The 27,833-nt window shown below is 43.8% G+C and overlaps 1 protein-coding gene across 1 annotated transcript in view; it reads right to left on the bottom strand.

Annotated features, from left to right (window-relative positions):
* Positions 1–27,833, bottom strand: part of PNPLA7 (patatin like phospholipase domain containing 7) — a 127,483-nt gene that overhangs the window by 62,267 nt on the left and 37,383 nt on the right. The window contains exons 20-22 of the mRNA XM_051636457.1: positions 14,942–15,055; positions 3,419–3,479; positions 1,142–1,291 (exon numbers count right to left, since the gene is read on the bottom strand). Of these exons, the coding sequence (XP_051492417.1) occupies positions 1,142–1,291; positions 3,419–3,479; positions 14,942–15,055 (325 nt within the window). The remainder of the gene's footprint in view (positions 1–1,141; positions 1,292–3,418; positions 3,480–14,941; positions 15,056–27,833) is intronic.

Genomic DNA, 27,833 nt, shown 5'->3' with positions numbered 1-27,833 from the left:
GTAGTTCAGTTGTTGTTTGTTTTATTTACAGGCTCCAAGTGCTGTCACACATCAAAACAGGCTGGCAGCAATCCATAAGCAGCACCCATCAGCAGCACAGAGATCTGTGCTCCATTAGGGATGTACAATTTCTCTATCTCAAAATAAGAGGAATTTTCAAACACCCACAAATTAGTACTCCTTGTAACACATCTCCACCATTAAGCTGCATACAAATTCATATTTCAAAGAGTTCAAGGATGAACAGCTTTTTCCTGTGCCTGCTCACATAGAACATTTTTTTAAGCAGTATAATAAAGGCCAGCTCCAGAAGTGGTTCTACCTCAAGCATCATGTAACCTGTACTTTTCAAAATAATAAGCCATGAGACAGCAGACTAACAATTCATCAAAGGACAACAGGAGATATACTTGAGAGATCTGTGATGGTGTATGAGGATGAGAAGAGGATGTTCAGGAAATGTCAAACCACAGAACTGAGCGTGAACTGAATTGGGAATTGAATATATGTTTCTGTGAGCAACTGGAGCTCACACACACAACTTCAGCAATTAATGACTCAACTGTGAGCTGAATACATGGTTTTGTGAGCATCAGACAGACAAACAAGCTGGCAACAAATGAGACAAAAGATTTAAGACTTAAGTTTAGACTTGCAGTGCCAGCCCAGATCTCTTCCACAAACCTCTTCCATCAAGTCTTACACTCACCACTCCCTGCACTACCTCAACAAAAGAAAACGGCATCAGAAATCCTTTGCTGGACAAAGCTGTACAACTGAGGAAGCCTGAAAGACCTACACACATGACAGAGAGAATCAGACTCAGGCACAGTGGGAATGGTCCACTGTGGTGGGATTGTCCCATGGAGCACCCACAGCCTTAGGAGTGCTGATGGCAGCCAGGGCGAGAGGCCAGAGCCTGGCTAATAATTCTGAGTCATTAAGGCCACAGAGGTTTTCACTAAAATTAAATGCATGTAAGGGATGGAAACAGAAGCAATAGGCAATGAAAAAGCTTGAAACTGAGCACTGCTACCCCCTGTGCAGAATGAATCCACCCCTGCTCATGACCTGGCCATGGCTCTCTCAGAAAATAAGAGGCCTTGATCCCCCTGTGCAGCACCACGTACACAATTCTTACCCACGGCACTGAGCGCGTGCTTGAGCTCCAGAGTAAAAGCTGTAAGTGGCACCTCTTCAGACACTGGCATAATAGCCACTGTGGAGAGATTGCTGGCAGGATTTCCAGCATCCCACTTGCTGCTGGAGCTATGTAATCCAAGAGGGTGACCTGGTTGAAAAGAAAAAACTTGCCGTCAGCCAACCCGGACAGCTCGGTGTCAGCTCCTTGCTTTCAATCATCAGGCAGCAAGCAAAGAGTCACTGAATTGCTTAACCTAAGATAAATATACCATCCTCTATATCCTATAAAAGGGAAGAGCTCCCACATATTTCATCCATAAGAGGAAGAAGATAAATTTCCATCATTTTTGGCTGCTGAAACCAGCAGGTGCAGGTAAAAGTCAGGGAATGTTAATAATAACTGGGTGTCTGGAGCAGGTTAAACACAATCTGCACTTACCTGACCTGTTAAGATGAAAAGGTGCTTTGAATGGCCACAACTTTGGAATTGATTTAGGCCACAAGAGGAGTTAGCTTAAATAACAGAACTCCAAAACCTGTTGTCAGTATCAAAATATTCCAAAAATTGTCATTCACTTTTTATGGTATTCCTAATCAAGGGAAAAAAAATCCATTTTCAACAGAGTTTTGATAGGGAATGTGCATCTCCACTTATTTTCTCTCCAAGATGGGAAAAGGTGGAGCTTTACAGATATGTGCTTAAAGTATTGAAATAAAATATGGAGCCTCTGAAGTAACTGTGGAAGGATCCCCAATATAACATGGTAAGCTGAGTAAGGACAATGACTGTGGGTAGAGGAAAACATTTTTTGACAGAAGCATGAGATTAAGATCTTCCTAGACACCTTAAACAGGGAAAAATCATGGATAGAGGTGTTCTATAAACTGCCCATTTTATTTTGGTGCTATTTCTGCTCTCTTTAAGCCTTCTCAGAGAACCTTATTTTGCTGCTAATGCCTACCACCTCAGCTCTAAGGACACAATAAACTTATCGTCATCTAAGTTAAGATTTAATGCTTATCTTATTTCACCCAGCAAGGGCCGTTAAGATGAATTCTTGAGATGGACATATGGAATTACTTGATTTACCACATGAAAACTCAAAGTCTATATGCAAGAGCAACAGCACCCTGCAGGCCACAAAGAAATATCGGATAAACATTTTTCAAATATATTCAGCAACTGAGTTATTCATTTCAAGTCTTCTAAAATAGCTCAGCACAGAACATTAGACAGTTTCGTCACTCTTTTAGAGATCTTCAAGAAGGTATTTGTAGGTTCAAACAAGTTACACACCACTGCTCAACTCCTTCATCTCCCCCAGTCCTTCCTTCCTCAGAACTTCAATGGCAATTCTGTGATTCAACTCCTACTCCTCTCCTTAATTCTTCTCCTGTTTTCTCCAGATCACACAGTGTCCTGTTTCCCAAGCAGTGCAGACTCTGCCCCAGGCCACAAGGACATTTCAGCTTATGCAAACCTTTCACTACAGTTTTCACCAGGGACTCAACTGACTGTGCACAGAAAGCTGAGCATGGAAAAGAAAGAATGGACTTGGAGATTTCCTCCCCAAGTCTGATCCAAAACATGGGAGTTGGCCACCTCATTTCCAAAGTCTCCTGGGAATATTGCATACACAGCAGTAAAAGTAATTTAAACAGCCCAAACAATCAAAAAAATCAAGCAACACACAGAGCAAAGTGCTCCACAACACCTCAGTTAACATGCATCTGTATTCTTTTAAAAGCTGCTCAAAAAGATTTGGAAAATTTCCTCCTCCTCACTTCAGTCAGTAAATACACTTTTGTTTGGCCTCTGCCACACACTCAAAGCATACCAACCATCCCAGAGCAGACCATTTCCTCTCAGCCAATTCATTAAGATAATGCAAATGCAGACACATTAAGTCAGTCTACATGCAAGATGCCACTCAGCATGACTATCTGATTCAAGGCTATTACAGCTGCTATTTCCAGTGCTCCCTTGGAGCTCTTCTCTTGCAAGAAATTTCACTGCACATATGCAGCCATACTTTTCTATCTCCACTGCAAAACATCTCATTCCCACACTTAATTAGCTATGCTCTGCCAAAAAACCCCAACAAACTATACATATATGGATCATAAAATCACCATTCACTCTTGACAACATCTAAAATATTTAGTGACAAATTCTCTTTTCAAGTATGTGCTTTCTGTTTTCAGATTTAAGGCTGTAAATCTGGCTCCAAGGAAGCACCAGCATCAATGGGAACAGTCCAGGAATGAGTCTTACCTCCCTGCTGAAGACTGCCAAGAATCTTTTCCCCCAGTAAGTGAATAAGTCTAGTCACAACCTGGCAATGGGAGAGAAAAAGCAAAGAAACAAACATTCAGGCAGATTATACTAAAAACAGTGCATTGAAAGAGATACTTTCAAAATTTGGCAAGATGTTATCTCAAGCTGAACCACCCACTGACAGGGTTTTATAACCAGGGCTTCTTTCCTGGCTGTAACGTCTGGTCACTGATTATTGGTCTTGATTTCTGTTACCTTATTTTACTCTAATCTAGAAAACCAAACCAAGCAAGGCAGCATTTAATGTGAACAACAACAACAAAAAATCCCATTATTTTGGGAAACATGTCCAACTGCATTTTCAGTTCTCCTCTTTTCTCCCTGCAGTGCACCTGCACCTCGAGGTCACCCTCCCTGCCCCGTGGCTGTTGCACATCTCCACCTTCTGCAGGTACTGGCAGCTCACATAGGTGCAAGCCCCTTCTCAAACAGATCCTCCATCTCCATCCACAATCTTCTTTCCACCTGACCCCCTGGGAATTAGCCAATGTTTACAGTAGCCCATTTAAGACACCTTGAATAAAACAGAGAAATACACACTCCAAACTCCTGTAGAATCAGAGCAAACTATCTAAGAAATGGCTTTTCCTCTCAAGTCATGTTCAATGTGGTACCTAGGAAGGGACAGATTTATTTTTTCCCCTGCTTTTTTTCAAGAGAACTTACATTAATATAAATCAACATTCAAATAGCCAAGCACATCTGACAACTAACAAGTTTCTCTGTGCCATTAACTATCAATAATTCACAAGTGGTGTAGCACAAGACTAATAATTGCGATACCAAGGAGTGGCAGACTCGGAAAATGCATAATTTATTCTGGAAAGGAAAAGAGATAATTCTTCATGCATTAAGTCCTAATAGAGCAATCCTTAGATATTCTCCCCCAGATAAATAATTCAAGGTCAAAATAACCCTAATCTTCAGGAGGACATAAAAAAAAACCTAAAAATCACAACAACAAAAGTTCTCCAAACTCTGAATAAGCTAAACAAGCAGCAGCAAATGACTACGTTGGGTTTTGGACAAAGAAGGACACACTGTTCCTGTAAGAGCAAATACTTTGGGATGCATCTTTCAAATAGAAGACCATGCAAGCATCAAGCCAGGCTGGCATGCCTACCAGACTCATTTATGTATTCTGCTAAAACCAATAAAATTAAAAAGCAATAGCCTTAGACCATGAAACTCCACAGCAGTAATAAGCACCAATATGTTCTGGGCTTCTGGAGGAGGGAGGGAGAAGGGCAAACCGGTGCTTCCACTGCAGTGGAGTGGAACAAGGAGTAAGAGCTCAGCAGTTATCTGAGCAATTTCTATCCCATAGCCAGAACTGCAAGTTCTTAAAGATGTCACATAAACCACCTCCTCAGTGATCCAAGATCAACTTCCTTGACCTCTCCCTTCTTTGCACCAGCAGGGGACACAATCACCCGCAGCCGTTTGCAGAGAGACGGGAACCAGGGCAGCTCCCAACAGCAGCTCCCAGCCTCCTTCCTCACCTGGAACCTCAAACAGCCTCCAAAACGCTGCCATTTATGCCAAGGACAACAAGAGCTGCTGGTCATCCAGCCAACTCATCACCCCTTCAGTAACACCAAGATCTGCAGTGCTGGGATTCAATTAACAGCGCTGGGCGTAGCTGCAGAGAATTGTCCCAACTACTGAGAGCAGGGAGGGAAAGAGGGAATTCTTGACACAAATTATCCAACTGATTGGTGTTCCTAGCCTCTCAAGAGCCTTCACTATGCCCAGCTCACATACCTGATAAGCTGTACCTGCACACTAGGACTTTTCTTAAGCAGTTCTGGTAGGTGTTATGTACATTTTACACTTCTGAACCACTTCAAATGTCAAAATTTGAATTACTTACTAAACCCATCTCCCGATTTATAACCTTTTCTGCTTTACAGACAGTCAAGGAGAGCTCCAGCTAAGGTAAAAAAAAATAAAATGTCCAAGGTTAATGACAGAACTAAGAATAGAACGGATTGATCTCATTTTCCAGTTGGCTGCTCCTATTACCAGGAAATATTATTTGCCTTGTTTGCTAGAGGAAACCTTACAGCCTTGGTACATATAGATATGGAAACATTATTTCCCCAGTGACTTTGTAAGACAAGCAAATTGCTAACCATAACAGGATGAGTCACTGTGCTGCAGTCATGGCAATGTTGAAGGAACATCAATTTAGGATCAGAGCTAAGAACTGGTCTGAAATTTCCTTGGAGCTCCATACCACATACAAAGAATCTTCTTTCACAAAACAGCAGTGTTTTCCTTTATAAGAAACTTGTCCATCTGTCTGAGGGAGAAGTCAATATAAATGACATCTCTTCACTGATAACAGACCCAAACTTCAGTGATCCACCTACACCCTTCACTCTGCAGGGCAGCCAGAGCAGCTCTCACCAAGTTCAGTACAACTGAGGAGAACAAAAGAAAACAACAGGCAAAAATATAGCCTTCAGGTTTCCAAACCCCTTTATTCTACCCCCTAAAGTAACAAGGCACAAGAAGGAGGAGCAGAACAGCCCAAGGGACTATGACAAGGGATACAGGGAATCCGGGAGAAGATGTGGGGTGGGATGGAGGGGGCTGGCTTAGCTTGGAGAAAGGAGGAAGCAGCAAGCAGAAATGAGCCCTTGGGATGGGAGGTCTCAGGGATTGAAGGGAGACAAGTTATTCCAAGAGTTCATGGAGGTGGTGGAGGCAGGAGAATGGCAGGTACCAGGACACTGGCAGGCAGGTACCTCGGTGCAGACAGCTGAGCACTTATTCAGCATCACTTATTCCCACCCTACCTATCAAGCTTATTTTGTTGGAAAAGCTCTGGGAACTGGCAGTGAGGGTTCAGGCAGGAACTCTGGCAGCACTGCTGGGAAAACCAGATTGACCTAGAAGAAACAGTGTTTCCAATGCACTGGAGGAGCAGAGTGCCACTACAGCCCTGGGGCACAGACGGGCCAGGGACCAACTGGGCCCTGGTTTTCCAAAAACCTGCAAGAATTCTATCCCCCCTCCCCTGCAAATGCCAAGTCTTTCCCAAATGCAATGCCAGCAGAGCACAGAGCACTTCCCAGACATCTGTACCTGCAAAATTGTCTGATCTCCACGGTCACTGTCACCCAGGGCTAGACAGCCCTCACAGCACAGTTGGAAGTGTCTGGAGCACTCAACCCTACGGTGCAGCCAGGATTTTACAGCCTCTTCCAGCACCCATCCCTGCAAACACCTCCTGCTCCACAGACACCTGGTCACAGCCCAACCTGCTGGCACAGAACCTTTGGGTTTCAGGTTTGAAGAAAAATCTGCACTGCAAAAAGGCAGCGAGTCGGAATCCAGACTCACCCAAGAACACCAGGAGGTTTCTAAATTAGGCAAGAATCATTAATTGCCTGCAAAGTAAAAGAAACTTTTGGACCTCTTGTGCTAGGGGAAGAGCCAAATTTGTTCCAGCTTGTGAGGAAGCTGAATTTATCATTCCTCATGAGAAGCCACGCTAGCAGTGAGCAGATCCTACTCAGTTAACCACAGTTAATCACTGCAACCCATAATAAGAGGCAGAGCCATGGGTCGGACACCTCTGCCATGGGCCAGGTGTGACCAGAGTGCCACTGGAACTGCCACAGTGCAGGTCACACTCGTCCTTGTGACATAGAGAGCACTGTCCTACCTGCTGCTGCCATCTCAAGCTGTGAAGTGATGCAGAGGCCACAAGGCTTTGGCAGACACTCAGACATACACCCACGGGGGCTCCCAGTGCCGGGCTGGGCTCTGGAGCTGTGAGCCTGCCTGGGTTGTACAGACAAATAGGTCAACTTTCAAAAAAACCCAAACAAACCCAAAGCTCAGGATGTTGAGTTTGCTTACGCAAAAGAAAAACGACTCACAGGGCTAAAATTCTGAGTATTTCTCCAGCTTAAAAAACTACTCAAGATTCCAGGCGCATCAGCACCCTTCTCCAAAAGCCTCCAAGCCTCTCCTGCTCCCCCAGGCACCACTGCCACTGTAAATTCCTAAAACCTATCCCAGAGCAGGACATTCAGTCAAGACACATTTTGCAAGGAAAATTAAATGTTGCTGTTCCTCTTTCCATCTACTTACCTTTTCAGATTAACTCACCAGAACACTTTTGTGCAGGGCAAGACAGAACAGAGTCTCTCTCTCTCTCTCAAATGGCATCAGAGAGCACTTTCCTCCGCACAATTCCACCTCTCTGACTCCACCTGCCACTTACCCACTCACCTGCCTAGAAACACGTTGCCTGTTTCTGAATCAGCTCCATCCCGCTAAGTCCCACTCGAGCTCTCTCCAATCCTTCCAGCTCCCTCATAACAAACATCAACCTCTGCTTCTGCATCTGGTACAGAGCAGGCTCTGGGGAACCATTCATTTTTCTTCCCTCCACTTAACTAACATCAAATTACTCAACAGACCTGCAGCCTCTGCATTGCAGGGCAAGGACTAAACTTCCCATTCCCAAGGGGACTGACTGCACTTGTCTACTTTAGGAGGACTAATTTCAGTTTCTAAACTAATGTCCCTTGGTGACGGGGCCAGGCAGAATTCCAGCTCTGCATCCCCTGCCCTGCTGCACACACACACAGCTTATTGCTCCATCCATCCCAGGTCTCAGGTGCTATCCTGAGCACCACTTGCCTCACACCCACTGTAATTCCCACACCAAGTGGTAAAGGTCACTCTGCAGCATTGTGCTTCCTATAATCCTTTTAAATATTTCAACCTATTGTCCACACCTACCTAATCTGCCAAGGGTAAGTTCTAGGTAAAGCTTTTGTTCCTGTTCAGCTGTAAAACTTCAGAGTTGTTCTACAATAAGCCCTTTTGATTGTGATTTTCATGAGAATTCAGTTGTAAAATACTTTCCTGTGGATATTTATTTCATTCTGTGAAGAGCATGGATTGCCTGGCAAATTCACTATCTGCTAATAAATAATGATGGTACCAAACAAAGCTTTCCCCATCTGAGCTAACTTTCAACACAGCTGATTTAAGAAATCACAGGAAAATTCCACAGTATCTACGCCAATATCTGAACTCACACTAACAAGTAACTGATGTAAAAGGTACAGTGTGATACAAATCCATCCTTACCAGAAAAGAAGGACTGTAAGAACAAAAACCAAAGAATTCATCAGCTCTTCTCCCTGCTGCACTAAGGCCCAGGGTTATTTTAAACTCAGCAACAAAGGAGCTGTGCAAGGAACCCAAGGGCCAGTCCCAGGGAGGGCAGTGCCATGCCCTGGCAAGTGGTGTCTTCTTACATGTCCCTGGTTTAGGAAGCCAGCCTTGGCTAAAGCAGGCAGGGAGCAAGCCTGGCATGCCAGTTTGGATCCTGTTCAACTGACATACAGCCCTACAAGTCTGACTCTGGTTTTCCTCCCAAGGCTGTTCTGACACTCTCTAGTGGATCCTCTACCACCAGCCCAACCCAAAAGCCCAGCATTCTGACAGTGAACAAGATGGTTTGCAGGTGAGCTGAGGACTTTCTCTGGTGACTTTGAAGTTTAAATATAAGATACTTGACAGTTAAGCCTCTAAAACATCAAATCAGTCAAAACGCCACCTTTATATTAAATATGTTAAATAACAATTTATTAGTGCCTTCACAGCAGGGTATTATAGACCTTCACTTACATGTGGGATTTAGTTAAAGGACACACAAAAGGGCTTTCTACCACACAGGCACCCACTGTGAATAAGCCAGCACGGAAACAGGTCTGCCAAGGTTTTCTGTTCTACAAAGTAAAGGCAACTGGGGTAAAATTGTAATAACAGCCACTTTATCTCTACAGATTCACATGACAGCAGGTTCCTTTCTGTGGAGCTCTTCCCAGGAACTGAGTTTATTCACTACCAGCTTTCTTAAGGGTTATTTTGAGAGACAAGGGAGGAGGAGAGGTAAGCTAGATCATCAACTTGAATAAACCCACGGTGTTGCTGAAGCTTTACATGGCCCCAGGGCAGATAAAACACTTTGCTTCTCACGGAGTCAGGGAGCTTAGCAAGGGGTCTCTGATTAAAACTTCCAACGGTTTGAGAACAGCCGCGAAAAGGAAAACTTAAATGCAACAACTCCTGGCACCTTTACAAACGCTGCTACAGCACACAGGGGAACTGGAGCTTTATCCTGTGGCTGTTTGAGCTTCTAACACTTGTGATCAATTGTGTCTTGAAGAAAAACGTCAGTCTCACATCACTGCTATGACTAAGCACCCGCTCCTGCCTCACGCCGGGCAGCTACAGTCGGTGATCACGCTTCCGCTGAACGTTTTTCTTCTTTTCACATCCACTTCTCCTGCAGTCCAGGAAAACTTATTTTAATGGGCCATGAGAACAAACACAGAAAAATCTAGAAGCTTGGCCTCTCCTGACCTACTCCACAGTGCCACATCAAGCTTAAATAATGTGATGCACAATATACAAATGCCTGAGGGAGGTGTTTTGAAAAGAGGGCACATTACTGAGCTCTCTGGGGAGGCAGATAACCCTGGGGAAGGCTCCAGCCACTTCAGAAAAGCTGTGGTTAAAACACACACGCAAAGATAGCAAGACTTTCTGTTCAAGATGGGCTCTGAATACATTTAAACCCCGAGGGCAGACTTGGAGAATTTAAAGATGCAGAAAACTCTCTATTTTCTAGCATGCAGAAGGTTGTCTCATGGTTAACCCCTCCACAGCTCCTAGGCAGCTCCATCAGCTACAGCAGGGCTACATTTCAAGTTAGAATTATAAAAAGTCTCAGCTCAGCAGAGGCAAAGATAATCTATGAAATGCGAGCCAAGTTATGCACTGATGTTAGAACATCTCTGTAGCCTGTTCACAAATTCTGGGTTCTTGCTACTGCTTCGAAACCGCTTTGCGGTGCCAAAACTCGTGAGCTGATTCTCTGTCCTACTTTGCAGAACCGAAGGCAGTGATGAAAATAGAAAGAATCAATTCTCTTGCACTCCTGCAACTCTGAAAAGCTTCAAGCAGCACCAGAAGCCAGCACTGAGGCTGTTGGAGGAACAGATGCTCTGGCTGGCTGAGTGCCCTGACGCTGTGCTGGAGAGCTGTGGCCCTCAGGCAGGAGGTCCTGAGAAGACAAAGGAGAAGCTTTGCACTGTGGACCACCTTCAATTGGGAATGTCCAGGGTGTCACAGCCAGTGTGAGTCAAGGTTGGGATGCTTTCCTGAGAAGCTAGAAAATGTAGATTTGTCTTCCACAGACTGAGCAGGACCTAGAAGTCAACATCTGTCATTTCTGGGCACATACTCTGAAATTGTGGCTGTTACTTATAACTGAGCTGACACTGCCCACGCTCACCCACCTGCTTCATCCATCAGAGAAACAGCAGCTACAGCGGGTCACACCAAGGATCCCAGCAGACCAGTATACTGTCTCCAACAGGACCAAAGCAGATGCCCATGGGAGAAGACAAAACAGAGGGCAAGCATATGGTGCTTCCCTGAGCATCAGCTGTGCAATTTTTCCAGACTGTACATCACAGCTCAAGGAACTTGAATTACTGTATGGCCAAAAAGGCCTGATTACCATCATCTGGCAGTGTTTTCATCAGCAAGCCCCACCCATATTTACAGTTTTCTTACCCATCAGGTAAGAGTTGGATCCTTTTCTGGATCTACAAACACATGACTGGTGAAAAGTATGTAGGATGAAGTCCCTCCACTACCTCCTAGAATTGAAGGGTTCTTCACCCTTTACATGAAAAAGTAAAGCTGAAGGGTAACTAATGGAAAGAGTAACTCAGTGTCAGGAACTGCCCCATTCTTGGCTATTAAAATATTTTGGCTCTACAGGGGCTGCCAGGATGGACAAGAAAAAAAAGCAACTCTCCTTAGTGTGGCATTCCTCTTCAGGGGATGAGCACCAATGTTTGATCCCTATTCCATCGAGCAAGACTCAGGGTAACTTAACCTCCCCAGTCAGCAAGGGAGCATGAGTTTGATGGAGGCAGAGCTGCTTCTTTTGTGTAAAATATGGTTTTCTGCTTTGCAGAGAACAAAGAGGGAAAGGCCCCCCACACACACTGCTGGATCACAAGCTAGCTCTTGCTACCTGGTCAATTATTTCAGATCTACTGCACCTGCTATCCTTTCATGAATTTATTACTTCTGCTTGGATGGGGAAAACAACATCAAATCCTGAGTTTAAATCACTCTACTAGAATAACAGGAAAGAAATGAGAAGAGATAATTTATTTGGCCCATCCCTCTGATCAGCACTAAGCAACACCTCAAACATCATTTTTTAAGAGGTTATAAGCCTTTCTAGGGAGCAGAATCAGCTTTTTCTTACTATCCAGCTGCTACAGTTTCAGTACAGGACCACATGCTTGAGCCCAATAAGGAAAGTAGCTTATGCCCTTTTCATCAGAAGACATCATCATACATTTGAAAATAGCTACTGTGTTTTCACTTAACCTTTCAGTGTTTTTTGCCTTTATAGGTTAATATTTATAGACAACAGTTAGCCTCCTTTTTGTCCTCTACACTCTATTTGGTCTGTCTGTTCCTTCAAATGTGCTGTGACAGGCTGGTACTGAAGCTTTTCCAACATCATGAAGACTCCCCTTTTGTAAGGGCATGTAGAGCTAGGACAAGGGGGAACAGATTTAAACTGGAAGAGGAAAGATTTGGGTTAGACATTAGGCAGAAATTCTTTCCTGTGAAAGAAGCTGTGGCTGCCCCATCCCTGGAAGGGCAGACTGGATGGGGCTTGGAGCAACCTGGGCTGGTGGGAGGTGTCCCTGCCCATGCAGGGGGTTGGATCTAGATGATCTTTAAGGTCCCTTCCAACCCAGACTAGTCTGGGATCCTAAGATTCTAAGAACACAAGGATCTCTCCACTCAAAAAATAATTTTGCTAACATAGTTATTTTTTACACAGCTGCATGACATTGTTCAGGCCTGGTCAGCTTTCCATCCTCTAGTGCCTGGATACTTTTCCCAAGAAACAGCCACCCAGACCCTTCTCTTTGTATGCAACTTACTAGCTTCCAGCTCAAAACCTTCTCTCTCCAGTATACTCCTTTATAGTTGAATTTGTACTTTCTACTTGACTTCAAACATTCTACCCTTTTGTTTTCCTCCATCACTTCAATTCCCTCTCATTTCTGTCCCCTTCCTCTTTTATCTGATGGACATAACAGACAAACAGAAGACACAAGAACTTTCAGATCATATACAGAATACTGCCTATTAGGTTCTTAAGACTGTCTGAAGGCATTAACTGCATAAATCACCTATTTCAAATCTACCTTACAGACCTCTACCACTAATACTTGTTCTAAAATAATCCAATAGTAAAAAAGCTGTCACATTTTTTATACCAGTTGAACATCTCTTTAGAATCTGGAGATCTCAAGCAGCAGCAAGAATGTGTTTCTCTAACAACCTTTTTTACAGCACATTTCCTTAAGAAAAATAAATCTATTTTAGAATTTTGTTTCATTGTAACTAATTAGCCAAACTATATGCAAGTCTGGAGAAAACTGATTCCATATTCAAAAAGCTCAGAGATTTGAGGGGGATAGGCTGCACTCATTAGACATGGGAAGACATGTGGATTCTATTACAGAGAAATGTTTTGAGTTGTACTATAAATGTAACACTCGAGCTCAACTTGAACTGCAAAGCATAAAGATTTGCATCTCCACAGAGAGCACTTTTTAGGGGAAAACAACCCTGCCAACTGAGAGAATAGAAGAAGGGAAGAGAGAGAAAAGAGACACTTTGAGCTGACCAGACTCAAGGCATTCCTAACTCATAAAACAGTTTGGGTTGGAAGGGACCTTAAAGATCATCCAGTTCCAACCCCCTGCATGGGCAGGGACACCTCCCACCAGCCCAGGTTGCTCCAAGCCCCATCCAACCTGCCCTTCAACACTGCCAGGGATGGGGCAGCCACAGCTTCTCTGGGCAACCTGGGCCAGGGTCTCACCAGACTCATGGTGAAGAATTTCTTCCTAGTAGCTAACCTAAATCTCCCCTCTTCCAGTTTAAAACCATAACCCCTTGTCCTATCATTACACACCCTCATAAAAAGTCCCTCCCCAGCTTTCCTGTAGGCCCCCTTCAGATACTGGAATAAATACTACATTTTCAGTGCTTACTAGTAATATACAGTTTAAACATTTACTACTAACATTTAAAAGCTTCCCCTCTGCAAGGAGAAAGGTGGTTTTAAATTCCACCGAGCTCATTTCCTCACTTCTTAATCAGTCAGGAGGAGGTGATACTGAAAAGGGCAACTGGAAGCAGGAGGTCGTGCTGTCAGTGCCCAGCTGGTGGCTCCTGGGATACACAAGTACCATGTTTCTACCAGTTCATACATCTAGGCAGGAATTCTGCTCCATCAGACAAAGAACAAGAATTCAGAGGACTATTCAAGAGCAGGAGTGCCTGAAGAACCCACAACAGAAGTTCCAAAACACTTCAGCAGAAGTAATGCTTACAGGGAACCCAAGAAGATTATTTTTCATTGCTGTAACTCCTGAACACCGACTGCAGCTGCAAAATTCTCCCAGCAATAATACAAACTCTCCCCAATTACTGTAACATGAGAATGCATTAATACAGGCTTTATATTTCACAGCTAAAAAAAAAAATACATCATAAACATTATTATGGCTCCTAGGAAAGCAAAAGAACACAAGCATTTTAATTAGGTTTATTATTTTTGCAGGGTTTTTTTAAGAAATCTGGTAAAGTATATACCTTAAAGACAGCAATAAGAAAAATCAGAAATAATTCAAAGTAACAGCATTAAAGAATTACCTCTAAGGCCAGTGCAATGATTTAGTGCTTAGTATAATTTCCCTGATGCACTTAGGGACAAAAGAATTAAATTTCAAGTCCGTCAGTCTCCAGATTTACAGGAGAGAGGTATAATGTCAAGTGAATCAAAGAAGATAGATGAGTTGATGGATTCAAAAAGAGCAATCACAGACTTCAGGACACAGATCTGGCAGTTGCAGAATGAGGAGTGACAGCCCAAAATGCAAATAAGATTAAACCCCCAACTATCAATGCTCTGGAAATAAAACCCATAACCAAAAGTTGACTTTGAGTCTCAGTGAGCAAGACAAACACATAACATTTTAAAGTGATTTTAGAAGTCAGACTTTCATTTACTATCAATAGCACTAAGTGATTTCCACTTTGCTAAATATGCAGGTCTTGCATTTAGCATTAACTTCTTTCAGGGACACAAAACAGCCCTGCAATAAAACACAACATAATTGAATAGAAGATAAAAGAAAGAGACTCTGGTGAAGTCTGGTAGAGATCAGAGCAGGCAGGCAAAGAAAAGAAACCATCTCCTCGGTATGCATGAATCACACAGAAGCCCAGAGGACCTGGTGGCAATGGAGAGTCTTAGCTCCACAGAAATCTTCTGAGACAGACAGAAAATACTTGTAATTTTCTCACCTGGGGGAACTTGCGTTTGATGGATGTCAGGGCTCCCTCGGGGAGCTTGGCCAGCTCGGAGTCTCGCACCGCGTGTACGGTTGTGGCTCGAGGCTGACGGGTTAGAGCCTCTACCTGAAAGAGCACAGAGCCAGAACATGAGAGAGAAACCAAACGTCAGGATGAAGACACAGGACAATTCCCAAGAACCAGCCTGTGACAACTGTTGCTCACACACATCCAAAATAAAATGCCTCCCAAGGGCTTTACATAAGGCCCATCCAGCTGCATCCATCCAATCCCAAACTCTGGGCACGTGCTCTGCTGTCAGACAGTGGCAGTTTGCACAGAACTAGAACCTGTAGCACCAGATGGATGGTGGGACATGGGAAAGTTCAGGGTGAGCTTCTGCAAGCTCTCCCACAAGCTGCCTCTCCAGAGTGAGGAGGGGAACAGCTCTTAGGCCTTGCCAGGACAGCAACCAGAGGCACACAGCGTGCTCACTTATCACAACAACATTTAATCCATCACTTTCAATTGTGATAAAACCACCTAAGAAAAAAAACAAAACAAAACACTTCTCTACTGCTCTGCCTTTCTTCTTTTTTTCCCACCCTGAAATACTTCCATTTTCCTCTCAGAAGCAGAATACCAGCAACCTTGGAATCATCAAGGCTTCCCAAAGATTCAAGAAAGGGATGAGGAGCAGATCAGCACATTTTGGCCAGAAGGGAGCTTTGCTTTCTGTTATGTTTTGTTGTGGTTTTTTTGTTTGGTTTGGGTTGTTTTTTCCCTATGTGCCATGTGAACAGGAAAATGTGTCAGTGCACACCCACTTGAACACTGCCCAGTTATTTCACCTGGAAACATTCCTTTTTTTGAGAGGAGAAATGTAAAGATGAAAACTATCACACAATGAAAATTAACACAGAGATGTTCTCCTTTACAGGGAGAACCTGACACAATATGAACAAAACCAGGTTCTAAAAGCCTCCTCTGCACAAAGCAGCAGTTCCCCCAGTCCCCACCCCCACCATCTGCAGAGCCCAGCCCAGAGTTTGCTTTGAAATTCAGAAATCAAATTCCCTGGTGAAATATCTTCACAGGCTTCATGAGTGAGCCTGCCAGGGAGATGCTGCCACGTGGAGCCCAGTTAATTGCTTAGGAACAGCCTGGCTTGGCAAGCTTGGGCAACAGGCAATGTTCACTGGGGTTAAAAATCCAACAATCAGGCATTTCAGGAAGAATGGTTACTAAGCTTCAGACACACCAAAAATCCTCCTTGTAACTGCAATTCATGGATGCAGAAGGCCAATTGGATTATTCAGTTTGGAGAAGAGGAGGCTGAGGGGTGACCTCATGGCAGTCTGTGGCTTCCTCAGGAGGGGAAGAGATGGGGCAGGTGCTGATGTCTTCACTTCTGTGACCAATGACAGGACTGGGGGAAATGGCAGGAAGCTGAACCAGGGGAGGTTTAGGTTGGGTATCAGGAGGTTTTTCACCCAGAGGGTGGTTGAGCACTGGAACCAGCTCACCAGGGCAGGGGTCACAGCACCGAGGCTGCCTGAGCTCAAGATGCATTTGGATGATGCTCTCAGGCCCATGGGGTGATTCTTGGGGTGCCCTACACAGGGACAGGAGTTGGACTCTATGATCCTGATGGGTCCCTTCCAACTCAGCTGATTTTATGATTCTATGATTTTCATTCTGAGTTTTCCAGCAGAGAAACAGATGCTGTATCACCTTGTAATTGCTTTGTTAATGGGTCATTTTTGGTTTTTTTGCAGGGGTTGGTTTATTTGCTTGCTTTTTGGATTTTATTTTTATCAGAATCTGTTCCAAAGCTTGTACCTACAGCCAGTGCCACCACAAACAATGCCTTCATGACAGAACTTGGGGCTCAGACACACAGAAAGTTAATGGAATGTATAGAATGCCCCACAGAGCAGCTGAGCGGTGCCAGGTGCCCAGCAGGTACTGCTGCCCTCAGCACCACAAAACTAATGTGAAACATGCAACTCTGTGACCCCACTTCTAACAAGAGTGCTTTCCTGGAAGAGTACATGTGCACAAAATGGATAATTCAGCCAGCCAGAACATCTAGATCTCAAAACTTGCAATTAGTCCAGAAAGCTGAGATCAGCCTGCTGATATTAACTCTAGCTGGTACAGAAGAGCTTCCTCAACACCAACTGCTCTGTATGAAAAACTGCACAAGGAAATTCAAATTAACTGCATTCTGCAAGACCCAGCCTTTGTTTTTTGCTCAGATGCCAGGAGTATTTTGTTAAGTGATCAATTTTAAACTATATAGAAGGGGAGAAAAGCTCATGCCATGTTTGTACACACATTCACAGAGAACCAAATCCCCTTCAGGTTCCCCATATGGGTCTTCTGGTTTATCCTGCTCCCACATTATCAGCTTTTTATCAGTGTTTTTGGCTCTGTAATTTAGTTTCTTTATCCTGGAAGCAGGTTAAGGGCTTCAATTGTTAAAATAAAACCTTTCCTCTCAGCCAGTCATCACCCGATTGAGGTTAATTTCTATAAAGAAGGAAAACACTCAAGCTGTCTAACACCCTTTTCCACTCACTCTGTGATATATGAGTGCATGAAATTAATTGTGCTCCAAAGGGCTCACGAGTCTTCTAGAAAAAATGAGATCTGTAAAAAAAAAGACTTAAATTTTAACTTTAAAACAAAGCCTCAGGGATTTTTTATTCTCCAAATCATGACTTTGTCTTTTCCAATCGTTCCCTTGGCAGATCAGAGGGGAGATGGAGACCTTTTCCAAACCATTTCCATTCAAATCTCCCGAGCACGTGGCACCTGCAACACCACAAGTGTTAAAAAACCCCACAGGGAATTTGTTAAATGTGATTCCCAACAGAAATTGTGTCTTTTACTACCCCTGCATACAGATACTATAGAAGTCTTGCCACCAGCTTTGGTATTTTCATACACCTTGCTATTCCAGCATGGAAGCCTCCAGGTCTGAGATACAGTAAAAGAAATTCAAATTTTGCTTTCCCCTTGGATAATATCTCAGTTCCCAACCTTTATTTTCATTAGTTCTCACAAACTATTAATAAAATATTTTCTCTTTACTGAACATAAGAGGGTCCTCACTGAACATTTGGTCCATGGGCAGAATTATTCTCAATCTTCACTACATTCTCACCTCTCCCCTCTTCACACCCTGTGGTTAAAAAGCATTCTTTGCACTAGTTTTAGATCTTCTGCACCTGGGAATCTGCCAAATCAAACAGATATTTGGCTATTCTCACTTTTTTCGAGATTAAAAACATATTCTAACACTGAGTCATAGTTCTCCCCTCTAAGTTATACTTTTCTTCTTTGTATTTATCCTTAATAAACAGTTTGAGATGTCATCTATTCATTTTTTTTCTTCTTGCTTAGAAAAAAAGAAGTTTCATGCAACCTGAGCACTTAAAAATCATTTCTATCTTTAAAGTACATTCAAATCCTTGAGCTCCTTATCCAGTGACCCTTTTGAACAGGTTTTCCTATTCTTCCAGGTTTGTAAATAGTCCAAGACTTAGAGATCTAGCTCAAACCTTAATATGCATAAAATCCACCTGCCATCAGATCAACTCATGAGATTATCTCCTTGGTTATAAAAAAGGGACATTTTGATCACCCACCATGGCTGCAGCAAGCAACACAAAGACACCTCCACAGTAAACTCCAAATCTCGTTCAACCTGACTGAGGGTGCTGAAAAACACTAGAGGTGTGAGAATGTTCCGAGAGCAGCTTTTCCCTTCAAGGGGTAAGGGGGCACCTATTTGTGTATATCACCCCAGGTTTTTTGAAGCTCCTTCCCAGGCTACCACTGTCATCATGCAGCCATGCGAGCAGGAACACAGCTATAGCATTTCCTCCAGTGCAAGAATCAATCATCTCTTTCCCACTTCTTTTCAAATTCAGGTCAACATGAGATATTTGGATTGAGGCTACAGTACATCTGGTTCTTCTCCCATAACATTCCTTCCTTTGCCTCAGTAACAGCCTCCAAACAAGCCTCACCACCCATTTCTGGTCTTCTCTTTTAATTTTTAATTCACCCATATGCCATCTCTGCTCCTTCTCTCTCTCACAATCTTCCAGTTTTCCTGGAGTTCACTGAAGGTGTGATCCCATCAGCTCTTCTGCTCTACCTGGACTGAGTACTCTGCTCTTTCACAATTACCTATTGTTGTTCACTTCTCCCTCATGTTGTAAACTTGGCAAATGTACATTACAGTACTAGTTCCACTTTGAAATCCATCTCTCTGGAATCCAGCTGCTATGCCTTATTTTAGCAGTCATGCAAAACTACAAAATGTTCTGTTCATTGCTCACCTGTCCCAGAGCTCCAGCCCTTGGCAGTGTGCATCAACATCTCTTCTCTACCTCCACTCTATTCTAAAGAATCTGTCTGTCCATCATTGCCTTCACTTCCCTTTCCCCCAAAAGCTGCATGGAGCAATGCCTGAATGCTAGTAATAATTTGCATCCAGGAACACGTATCAATTTAGGGTGTGATGTCCTCTGTGGTTCTTGTAGTTGATCATGAATATTAACCATGGGTGATGGTCCCTCCTGCCCTGTTGCAGTTCTGTTATCCCTAACATCAAGAAAAAACCCACCCAACTATGAACAGACTTGTGCTCTTTTCACTGTTTCAGCTCATTCTGACAGGTTTCTAAGAGCTCCTCCAAGCACTGTATTAAATAGTGACAAAAACATGCACGATGCATCCATCATTTACCATGCACATGATTCACAACCCTGGCTAACAAGTTCTTTACAAAGAAAAAGTGTCGCTGTAAATCTTTTAAAAGGAGGGGAAAGAGCAATTTATGTTCTCAAGACCTCTTTTGACTCTATTTTCAACACTCAGCCCCTGACAGTTCTTCTTACAGCTTTCCAAATTACACTGTTGGAAAGTAAAACGTAGCAAGTGTCTGCTGCAAGTTGGTCTCATTACTCCAGATCCCTTTTTGAGCTTGATCCAACAAATCCCATGGAATATTTGCTGGAGTGTGTGCATGGCCCCACTGCCATGACCACAGCTGTTCTCATGCTTAGCACCTCAGAGATGTCATGGAGGACCTAACCAAGCCTGGGGCTGGTTTCTGTTAGTCTAGTTACTGGCCCAATAAATAAACATTGCTTCTCCATCCAAACTCAGTCTCACTAACAAATTATAGGGTGACTTTTCTGACAGTCAGGAAATAGTAAACCACCCGAAATTTTAAAATACGGCTTCTTGTGCAGATTATTTCTTTCCAAAGGAGTGTTCAAGTTTCAGTGCAACAGCAGACAGGTCCAGTCTGAATCAGGGATGCTAATCAGCAGGATCATCTTTATGCTCACAGGTCCATCCTCCCTAACCATCAACCACAGCACAGGGATATGCTCCCAGGGCTCTTCCTGTGATCTCCCTTCCCATCCAGTTCATCACATGCTGCTTTCTGTTCTCTTCATTAAGGCAAGTATTCCACCTGAGAATCTTTAATCCTCTCATACATCACATTTCCTTCTCTCATGTGAATCTTTTCCTTGCTACCAGCTCACAAAAAGCAGTCATTTTTCCACACCATGTGTGCCCTGCATTTCAGCCCTTGCACTGCCAGTCCCTGGGCATGAAGCAGCAGGAGGGAACAGCAGCCACAGAAATGAAAGCATCAGGGATAAGGAGACCCTGGAGAGAAGGTCAGACCTCCAAGGGTTATCAAATTAGGTAGCTTAAACTCTTCATCTCCCAAATCCTCACTTGTGAAAGCCACAATCACCGCCCATCCATTAGTCTGGTAGTTGTAGCTTCGAGTTTTCATGTTCACACAAGGTGCTTTGGCAAGAGCCAGCAGCCCCCAACACACCCCCCCTCCTACAAGGACCATGGCAGGAGATGGGCCAGGACACATCCAGCCTCCTTCCAAGAGAGCAGCATCACACCTAGCAACACAAAGTGAGAACTCTGATAAGACACTACAGAGTAAAAAGGCTTTTTCTTCTCTTCAGCACAAATGTAGCCTCCAGCAGCAGCACCAAGGCTGAGGGCACAGACTGCCCTGTGCAGGGGGCAGCATTTTGGACAGACACCTCGCACACAGCAGCAGTGCCGGGGCACAGACCCTGCATGGACACCCCAGCTCCCCATGGAAGAGACACATGGCTCAGAGGTTCTTTTGGCACAACTGCCTCCTCACTCTCTCCTCACATAATGACCATCCCAAACACAAACCCAACAGTTCACCCAAAGGAACTGAGGAAGCACCCTCATAAGACAGCAGGAAACACAAGGGACAGGATGAACTACACAGTGCAAGGAAGGACAGATGCACCCAGGGAGGCACTAGAAGAAGAAATATCAACACTGACAACTGCTCAGGAGGCTCAAGGAAAGGGGTGGACAACAGGCAGGTCACACACCAGTATCTCAATGGCCACACCAGCACTGCAGCAGCACAGACACAAACCAGCCACACACAGGTGGATTTTCAGAGCAGTGGTGCTGCTGGAGTAGGGCAGGAGATGCTGCTGCAACTGGGGAGACAGATCATCAATGCCACATGAAGGGCAACCACACACTTCTGGTTTAAACAAGCTGCTCACAAACCCTTTGCACCTGAAGCAGCAAACAGAGGATACTAATCTCCAAGGTGTTTCCTCCAGCCATCAGTTCAGAAGAACCTGAAACATTCGTATCAAAAAAGGACAAAGGAGGAGACACTGCTGGAAACAACGAAGGAGTGAGAAGAGCAACCAGACAAGCTGCAAATTGCTGGTGCTTGTGGGAGCAGAGCCAGAGGATGAGCGCAGTACACCATGTACTCTTGGAAGTTGTTCTAACAACCACCTCCTGCAAGCTCTCCTGTGCCAAGCTAACCCTGCCACTGAGGACACCAACACTTCTGCCGTTCAGAGAGAAGAATCCAACCCATCCTTTCTGATTTTATATATATAAATATATATATGCATATAAAAGACTTGCATATAACCACTCACACGTGGAAGTCTTACTCTGTATACCTAGATGTGTGTGTGCAAGTGTACATATAAAATATACATAAAAATTAAATCAGACTGAGCTTGCTACCCAGTGTAATTAAGGCAGTGGGAGTCAAGCTCCTGATTCTCCTGAGAGGACTGAGCCTGCACTTAGGAGCAGTGCAATGCCAGCTCTGCTGCAACAGTGAGTGGAGTTGAGGGACAGATAAGGAAAAAATTATAGAATCACAGAAGATGCTGAGTAGGAAGGGACCCATCAGGATCACACGGTACAACTCCTGTCCCTGTGTAAGGCACTCCAAGAGTCACACCATGTGCCTGAGAGCCTGTCCCTTAAATATACATCACCAAAAATCCTAGGTGAAATGGTCCAAAACTGGAATTGTCAAATTGAATAAAATTACACTGCAGTTATTTGTTATGTCTGGGCTGAGCTGCGGAAGGGAGCTGATAACAGCCCTACCTAGCACATTTCAGTTCCACTCCTTATTTACATGTGGCTTTAGAAAAGAAGGGAATTTGCAGGCAGTTTTGCTCCCCTGGTCCGACATTACAGTCAAAATAAAACCCAAAAATATACCAAAAGTTCTCTGAAGCACAACACCCAAAATAAAATCCATCCAATTCACCCAGGCTGCTTGAAGAGCACCCACAAGCACAACATCACCAGCAGGCATGCAGCATGGTCCTCTTAGAGTGAAATTATACCTGAAATTCAACAATTCCAACACAAAAATCTCTTTGAAGAGGAGATAACAGAACATAATGAACTGCTCAAATACTTTCCCACAAGAGAGAGATCTGATTGCCTTTGACTCAGCTTCACAACACAAAAACACTGAACCTGGCTGGAACTTCAGCAACATCCTTTACCATCCTTCACTGCTGACCCTCTGCTGGGCTCTGCCTCCCACTGCTCCCTCCGAGCATTTTCATGGTGATGAAAAGGATCACACTTCAGTGGCTCTTACTAAATGATACTTGCCAAAGAAAACCATTAAATGGAAAGTTATTGAAAAAAAAAAAAAAAACCTCTCTTGCTAACAACTTCCTTGTGCATTCTGCAGAGGTCCAAGGGCTGCAGCACTAACTCCTGCCACTCACAAGGCAGCCTAGTTCAATGCCACATTTCTCAAAACGGAAGGGAAAAAGGAGCAGAAAACAAGGGAGGTGCAAGATGGCCCTGAAGGGGGATCAGAAACTGTATCAAGAGTCAGTTGATAGGACACCAGCAATGGTATTATCACAAGGAAGTCCAGCTGGAAGCAGGAGGGAGACCCAAAATGGCTTATGGAATGACATTCTGACACATGAAATCACCTGTATGAAACCCAGCAGGTCACAACTTTATCTCTATCTCTCATCAAAAATCCTAATACTCTAAAAAGAATCTGGCTGGGGAGATAAAGCTCTCTGCAGGTTTATCTGTGGTACCTACAAAGCCGAATTCCTTACCCATGGAACATTAATGCCAGGTAATTTATTGCCCCATGCTGTAGTTTCCCCAGTCAGCAATGAGACCATTAAACAATATTCAGTTATGAATGGCCTCTTTCATCAGCTGTTTAGAACTTGAAGCAAATAAAGATAAAAGATAATCGTTAAGGACAAAAGAATAAATTATTGTAGAGAAAAGAATCAGAAAAACAGTACTTAGCAACTCACACTCTAAGTAGGAAACAGGTTCAGATGGCTCAGATTTCAGCCAAAACACCCTCAAGATGGTTTTGGAAATCAGGACAGTGAGCTGCTAATTTCAGCCTGACACTAGTTCAGCTGATCAAATGTGAACACATTTCCCAGAGCTTCTTCTGTCTCACCTCACTGCTGGTAAATACTGAGGGGTTTTGCCTTTGGCTTTTGTTTGGTTGTTTGGGGTTTTTGGCTGGTTGGTTCCACATTTGTCTTGGTTTGGGTTATTTAAATACCATTTCACCCTTAAGGTGCTGGTAGACTAATAATAATTTTTAGTAACCTATTATCAAAGACAGATGGCAGAAGACATGAGAACATCTTCTTCCAGAACCAAATCCTCCTGCTCAGTTCTTGGACCTCACTCTCCTCCCATCTCCAGATAAAGGCTGTGCACAGAGTGTGCCTGAGGTGCCACTAACCTGGATTAATCCAAAATGTATTTTTTAGTAACTTAAAGCTTTAGCAAATGGAGTAGTCATGGTCTGGAAAAAAAAACACATGCAAGTAATCAGCAAAAAAAACTCTACCATCAACACACTTAAAAATGACAAAGTAAACCAGCCTTAGCAGAGGAGAACTTGTCCAATGTTAGCATGGCTGGTGAGGGTACAGTGATAGTCAGCTGGCCTGGACAGTGTTAAAAGACAGTGATGTATTATAACATCCATCCTGATAAAGAACAAAAGCCTGACAAGTATAATCCTGATATTGGTGTGTTTCCTTTGAGGATTACTCAGCAATCAAATATTTCTAACAGTATTACATTTCAAAAGGACAATGCTCCAAACCCCTAAGGAAATCCTAAGCCATTTACAGATTCTTCTTCGTTTTCAACTTTCTGCAGAAGGAAAAAAGCCATGCAGATGTAACTGTATTAATGAGATTAACAGCTTAATATCTAAAAATTACTTAAAAGAGCCATTCTTTCCAGAATGGAAAGCATTATTTTCTCCACAGCAGAGCTGGTATGCTGCAGCACTGGCAAATGAAGATTCTTTTCTGCAATTTATCACTCGTGCTGCCCCGTGTTAGAAGAAAGGGTTACTGCACAAATGCTCCTCTGCACTTATTTTGCTATTTCACTACCCAAAATTGACTGGCTATAGTCCTACTAATAAAAAGGGGCATTCTGGCTGCTAAAGAGAAGCAGAAGGGGTCTTGAATTAACCAAAACATTGCGGCAGCTTTCCCACTCAGCAGAGCATTTTTGAAAGCCACCTGGTTTGCCTGTAAGACTCTGCAGACAGCAGCTTCAAGGCAGGTGGCTCCAGTAGCTGTACACTATGTGAGACCTCAGCTTTTAAAATACTGCAAGGCCAACAGCTGTCACTGAGGCCCCAGGAACTGCCTGGCATCCAGTCATCTCACCAACACGGCAGCCGTGCTGAAGGAACCCAAATAAGAAAGGTTCTATCACACATACCTGACGGAAGAAGGAAGGATTCAAGTAACTTTTATTCAGCAGAAGATTACTCTGCAAGATAACCCTGTTGGGTTTTTTTTCCCCCCTTCTCCTCACCCACTAGTGTCCTACCAAGAATGCAAAAAGCAAATAACCCCATCTCAAGAGATGCTGGAGCTGTGATCCTGTAGCCCCTCTGGGACAATGTATTTGCAGGTTGTAAAAAATTAATCAGTCTCATCAGCTGTGCCAGGGGCAATACAACATGTCAAAGCCTGGCCCAGTTTGCTTGATACCAACAGGCATAACAAATAAATGAAAAGGAATCCCCTTCTTTAGACATCAATGTGTTAATGAGGTCAAGGTAACCAGTAAAAACTACAATTTGCAGCCGTTAACCAAGAGCAGCACTAAAACAGCTACATCAAGGAGAAAAACGAGAGGCTAATACAAGCATTTTAAACAAATAACTTAGGAAAGAGAAGCTCTTTCACTTTATGAACATACAAAGGGCTTTTCTGACTTCCTCTGGGCTCACCTGGGCATGGTAGAAACATCACTAGAAGAGTAGTTCATGTAATGGTTTAAGAAAATAAACATTTCAACAGTTTTCCACAAGTACATCTGTAGCAACAGAACTAACAAATGAAAAATTCCCCCTAAAATGGGTCAAATCATGGTCACTAGACAACAGGACTTCTGTGAACTCTATTTCAAATGCAAGGGAATTCTCTAACAGATTCTTCATCGCCCTTTTAAAACTGCCTGGAAGATCTTCAGTCAAGTTTTGATTTGATTTGAGCAGGAACAGCAGCTGGAGCTGCCCCTCAACAGGATCACCAGCAGTGAGCACGAGGCAGTGTCCCTCCAAAAAGGCTCCCAGGGAGCAGGGATCATTTTCCCCCAACATAACTGTCCTTGTCAGCTCCTCAAGTTCCTCCACAGGGAAGGCAAACCTTAGCTTCTAATCCCTATTCTTCTCCCTCTGAATTGACAGACCTCAGAAACAGATGCCATTGAGTCAGCTTAAGGAAGCAAACAGCTCAAGTCACAAGTTTAGCCTCGGGAGCATGTTTGAAAATGAACATCTTGTCTGAAATCCTTCATTTTCCAGTGCTTTCCTTCTGAAAGCAGAGATGGCAGATACTCAGCTCTTACGTATGTGACACGTGGCATTTTTAATGTTCTGAGATAAAGGTAATAAGCAAAAACACACCAAATACAAGACTCCTGCCTTCTGTTTGTGCCCACAGGTCTGAATGACATGGGGGGTCTTGGAAGGGTTTCAAGGAATAACGCACCCCCAGATGACCAAAATACTAATTACCAACACCAGCCACTAATTTCATTCCCTGCAAGCACCTGGAACCCTCCAATTACTTTCTTTTCAGGGAAAAAAACCCAACCCTTCAGCAGGCTTAAAGGTTTATAAGAGATCCTGCAAAAGGGGATAAACAAATCTCTTTAAAAGGAAAAATGTCATTTTACTAATGCCCTCTGCAAAGCACAGCTCCATTCATCTTGGCAATCCTTACAGATCCTCCCCCATGTTTTCAAAAGCGAGCCAGAGCATCGAGATTTGTTCAACAAATGGCAGCATGAGTCAGTGGGCCTGTTGTTGTGGGTTGGAAGAGTGGATGACGTCCATGGAGCCACAGAAGTCTTCACAATAATAAATGTCATAACATGGATTCAGAGAAGTGACTTATGGTTCAGACATAACCCCTATGGTATTTCTGTATCCGAGCCCAGGGACTCACCAGTAAACACATCTCAGTCCAGCCACCAAAGCAACCTCCCTCTCCTCACCAGATAAATGGTTGAGCTAGAGGGAAATGTTATCACAGAATTGTAGAATGGTTTGAGTTTGAAGGGACCTTAAAAATCATCTAGATCCAACCCTCCTGCTTGGGAAGGGACACCTACCACCAGCCCAGGTTGCCCCAAGCCCCATCCAACCTGCCCTTCAACACTGCCAGGGATGGGGGCAGCCACAGCTTCCCTGGGCAACCTGGGCCAGGGTCTCACGACCCTCATGGTGAAGAATTTCTTCCTAATGTCCAACCTAAATCTCCCTTCTTCCAGTTTTAATCCATTCCCCCTCATCCCATCCCTCCCTGCCCTTGTCCAAAGTCTCTCCCCAGCTTTCCTGGAGCCCCTTCAGGCACTGGAAAGCCAAAACGAGTATTAGTGATTGTACAGGGGGTCAGGTTTAGACCTTATACTTCACTGTCACGTAAAACAACTTTGAGAAAGTAGAACAGCTCTGTTGTTTTAACCTGGGAGCTCTGCAAAACTCCAGAGACTTGACAGTGGAGCTGCAGATCACTGCTGGTATAAGAAAGCACAGAAATGAGCAGAAAAATGCTTGTAGGTCTCAAAATTGACAAACCCTTATTCACATCCTATAAGGCCTCACACCAGCATGATTAGCTACAAAAGAGGTCAGCTTTTGCTCCTGCTCCTCCTTCCTCTTTGATGAGGTATCACTAGAGATCACTCAAAAACAAAAACCAAAATCTCAGAGTGTGCCTAGAGGTTGGAATAGAGCTGCTTCCCCAATCACAGTCCCAAGCCAACAAAACTCCTTAACCAGAAGTAGCACTGCTGATCTTGGGAAGATATCCTTAAATACTGTCCTTGTATAAATCAATTAATATGGTGCAGTCACCAGTCCAGAACACCTCTGTCTTCTGCTGGGATGATCACCAGAAGTGCCTCTTGGGCTCTAGTGCAGTCACTTCTGAGCAACAGACAATTGGTATTAAAGTTACAAGGCAAGTGACAATGAGCTGTG

The sequence above is a fragment of the Apus apus genome, chromosome 19, assembly GCF_020740795.1.
Source record: "Apus apus isolate bApuApu2 chromosome 19, bApuApu2.pri.cur, whole genome shotgun sequence".
In the NCBI taxonomy this organism is placed as follows: domain Eukaryota; kingdom Metazoa; phylum Chordata; class Aves; order Apodiformes; family Apodidae; genus Apus; species Apus apus.
This window is presented reverse-complemented; position numbering and strand designations above follow the sequence as displayed.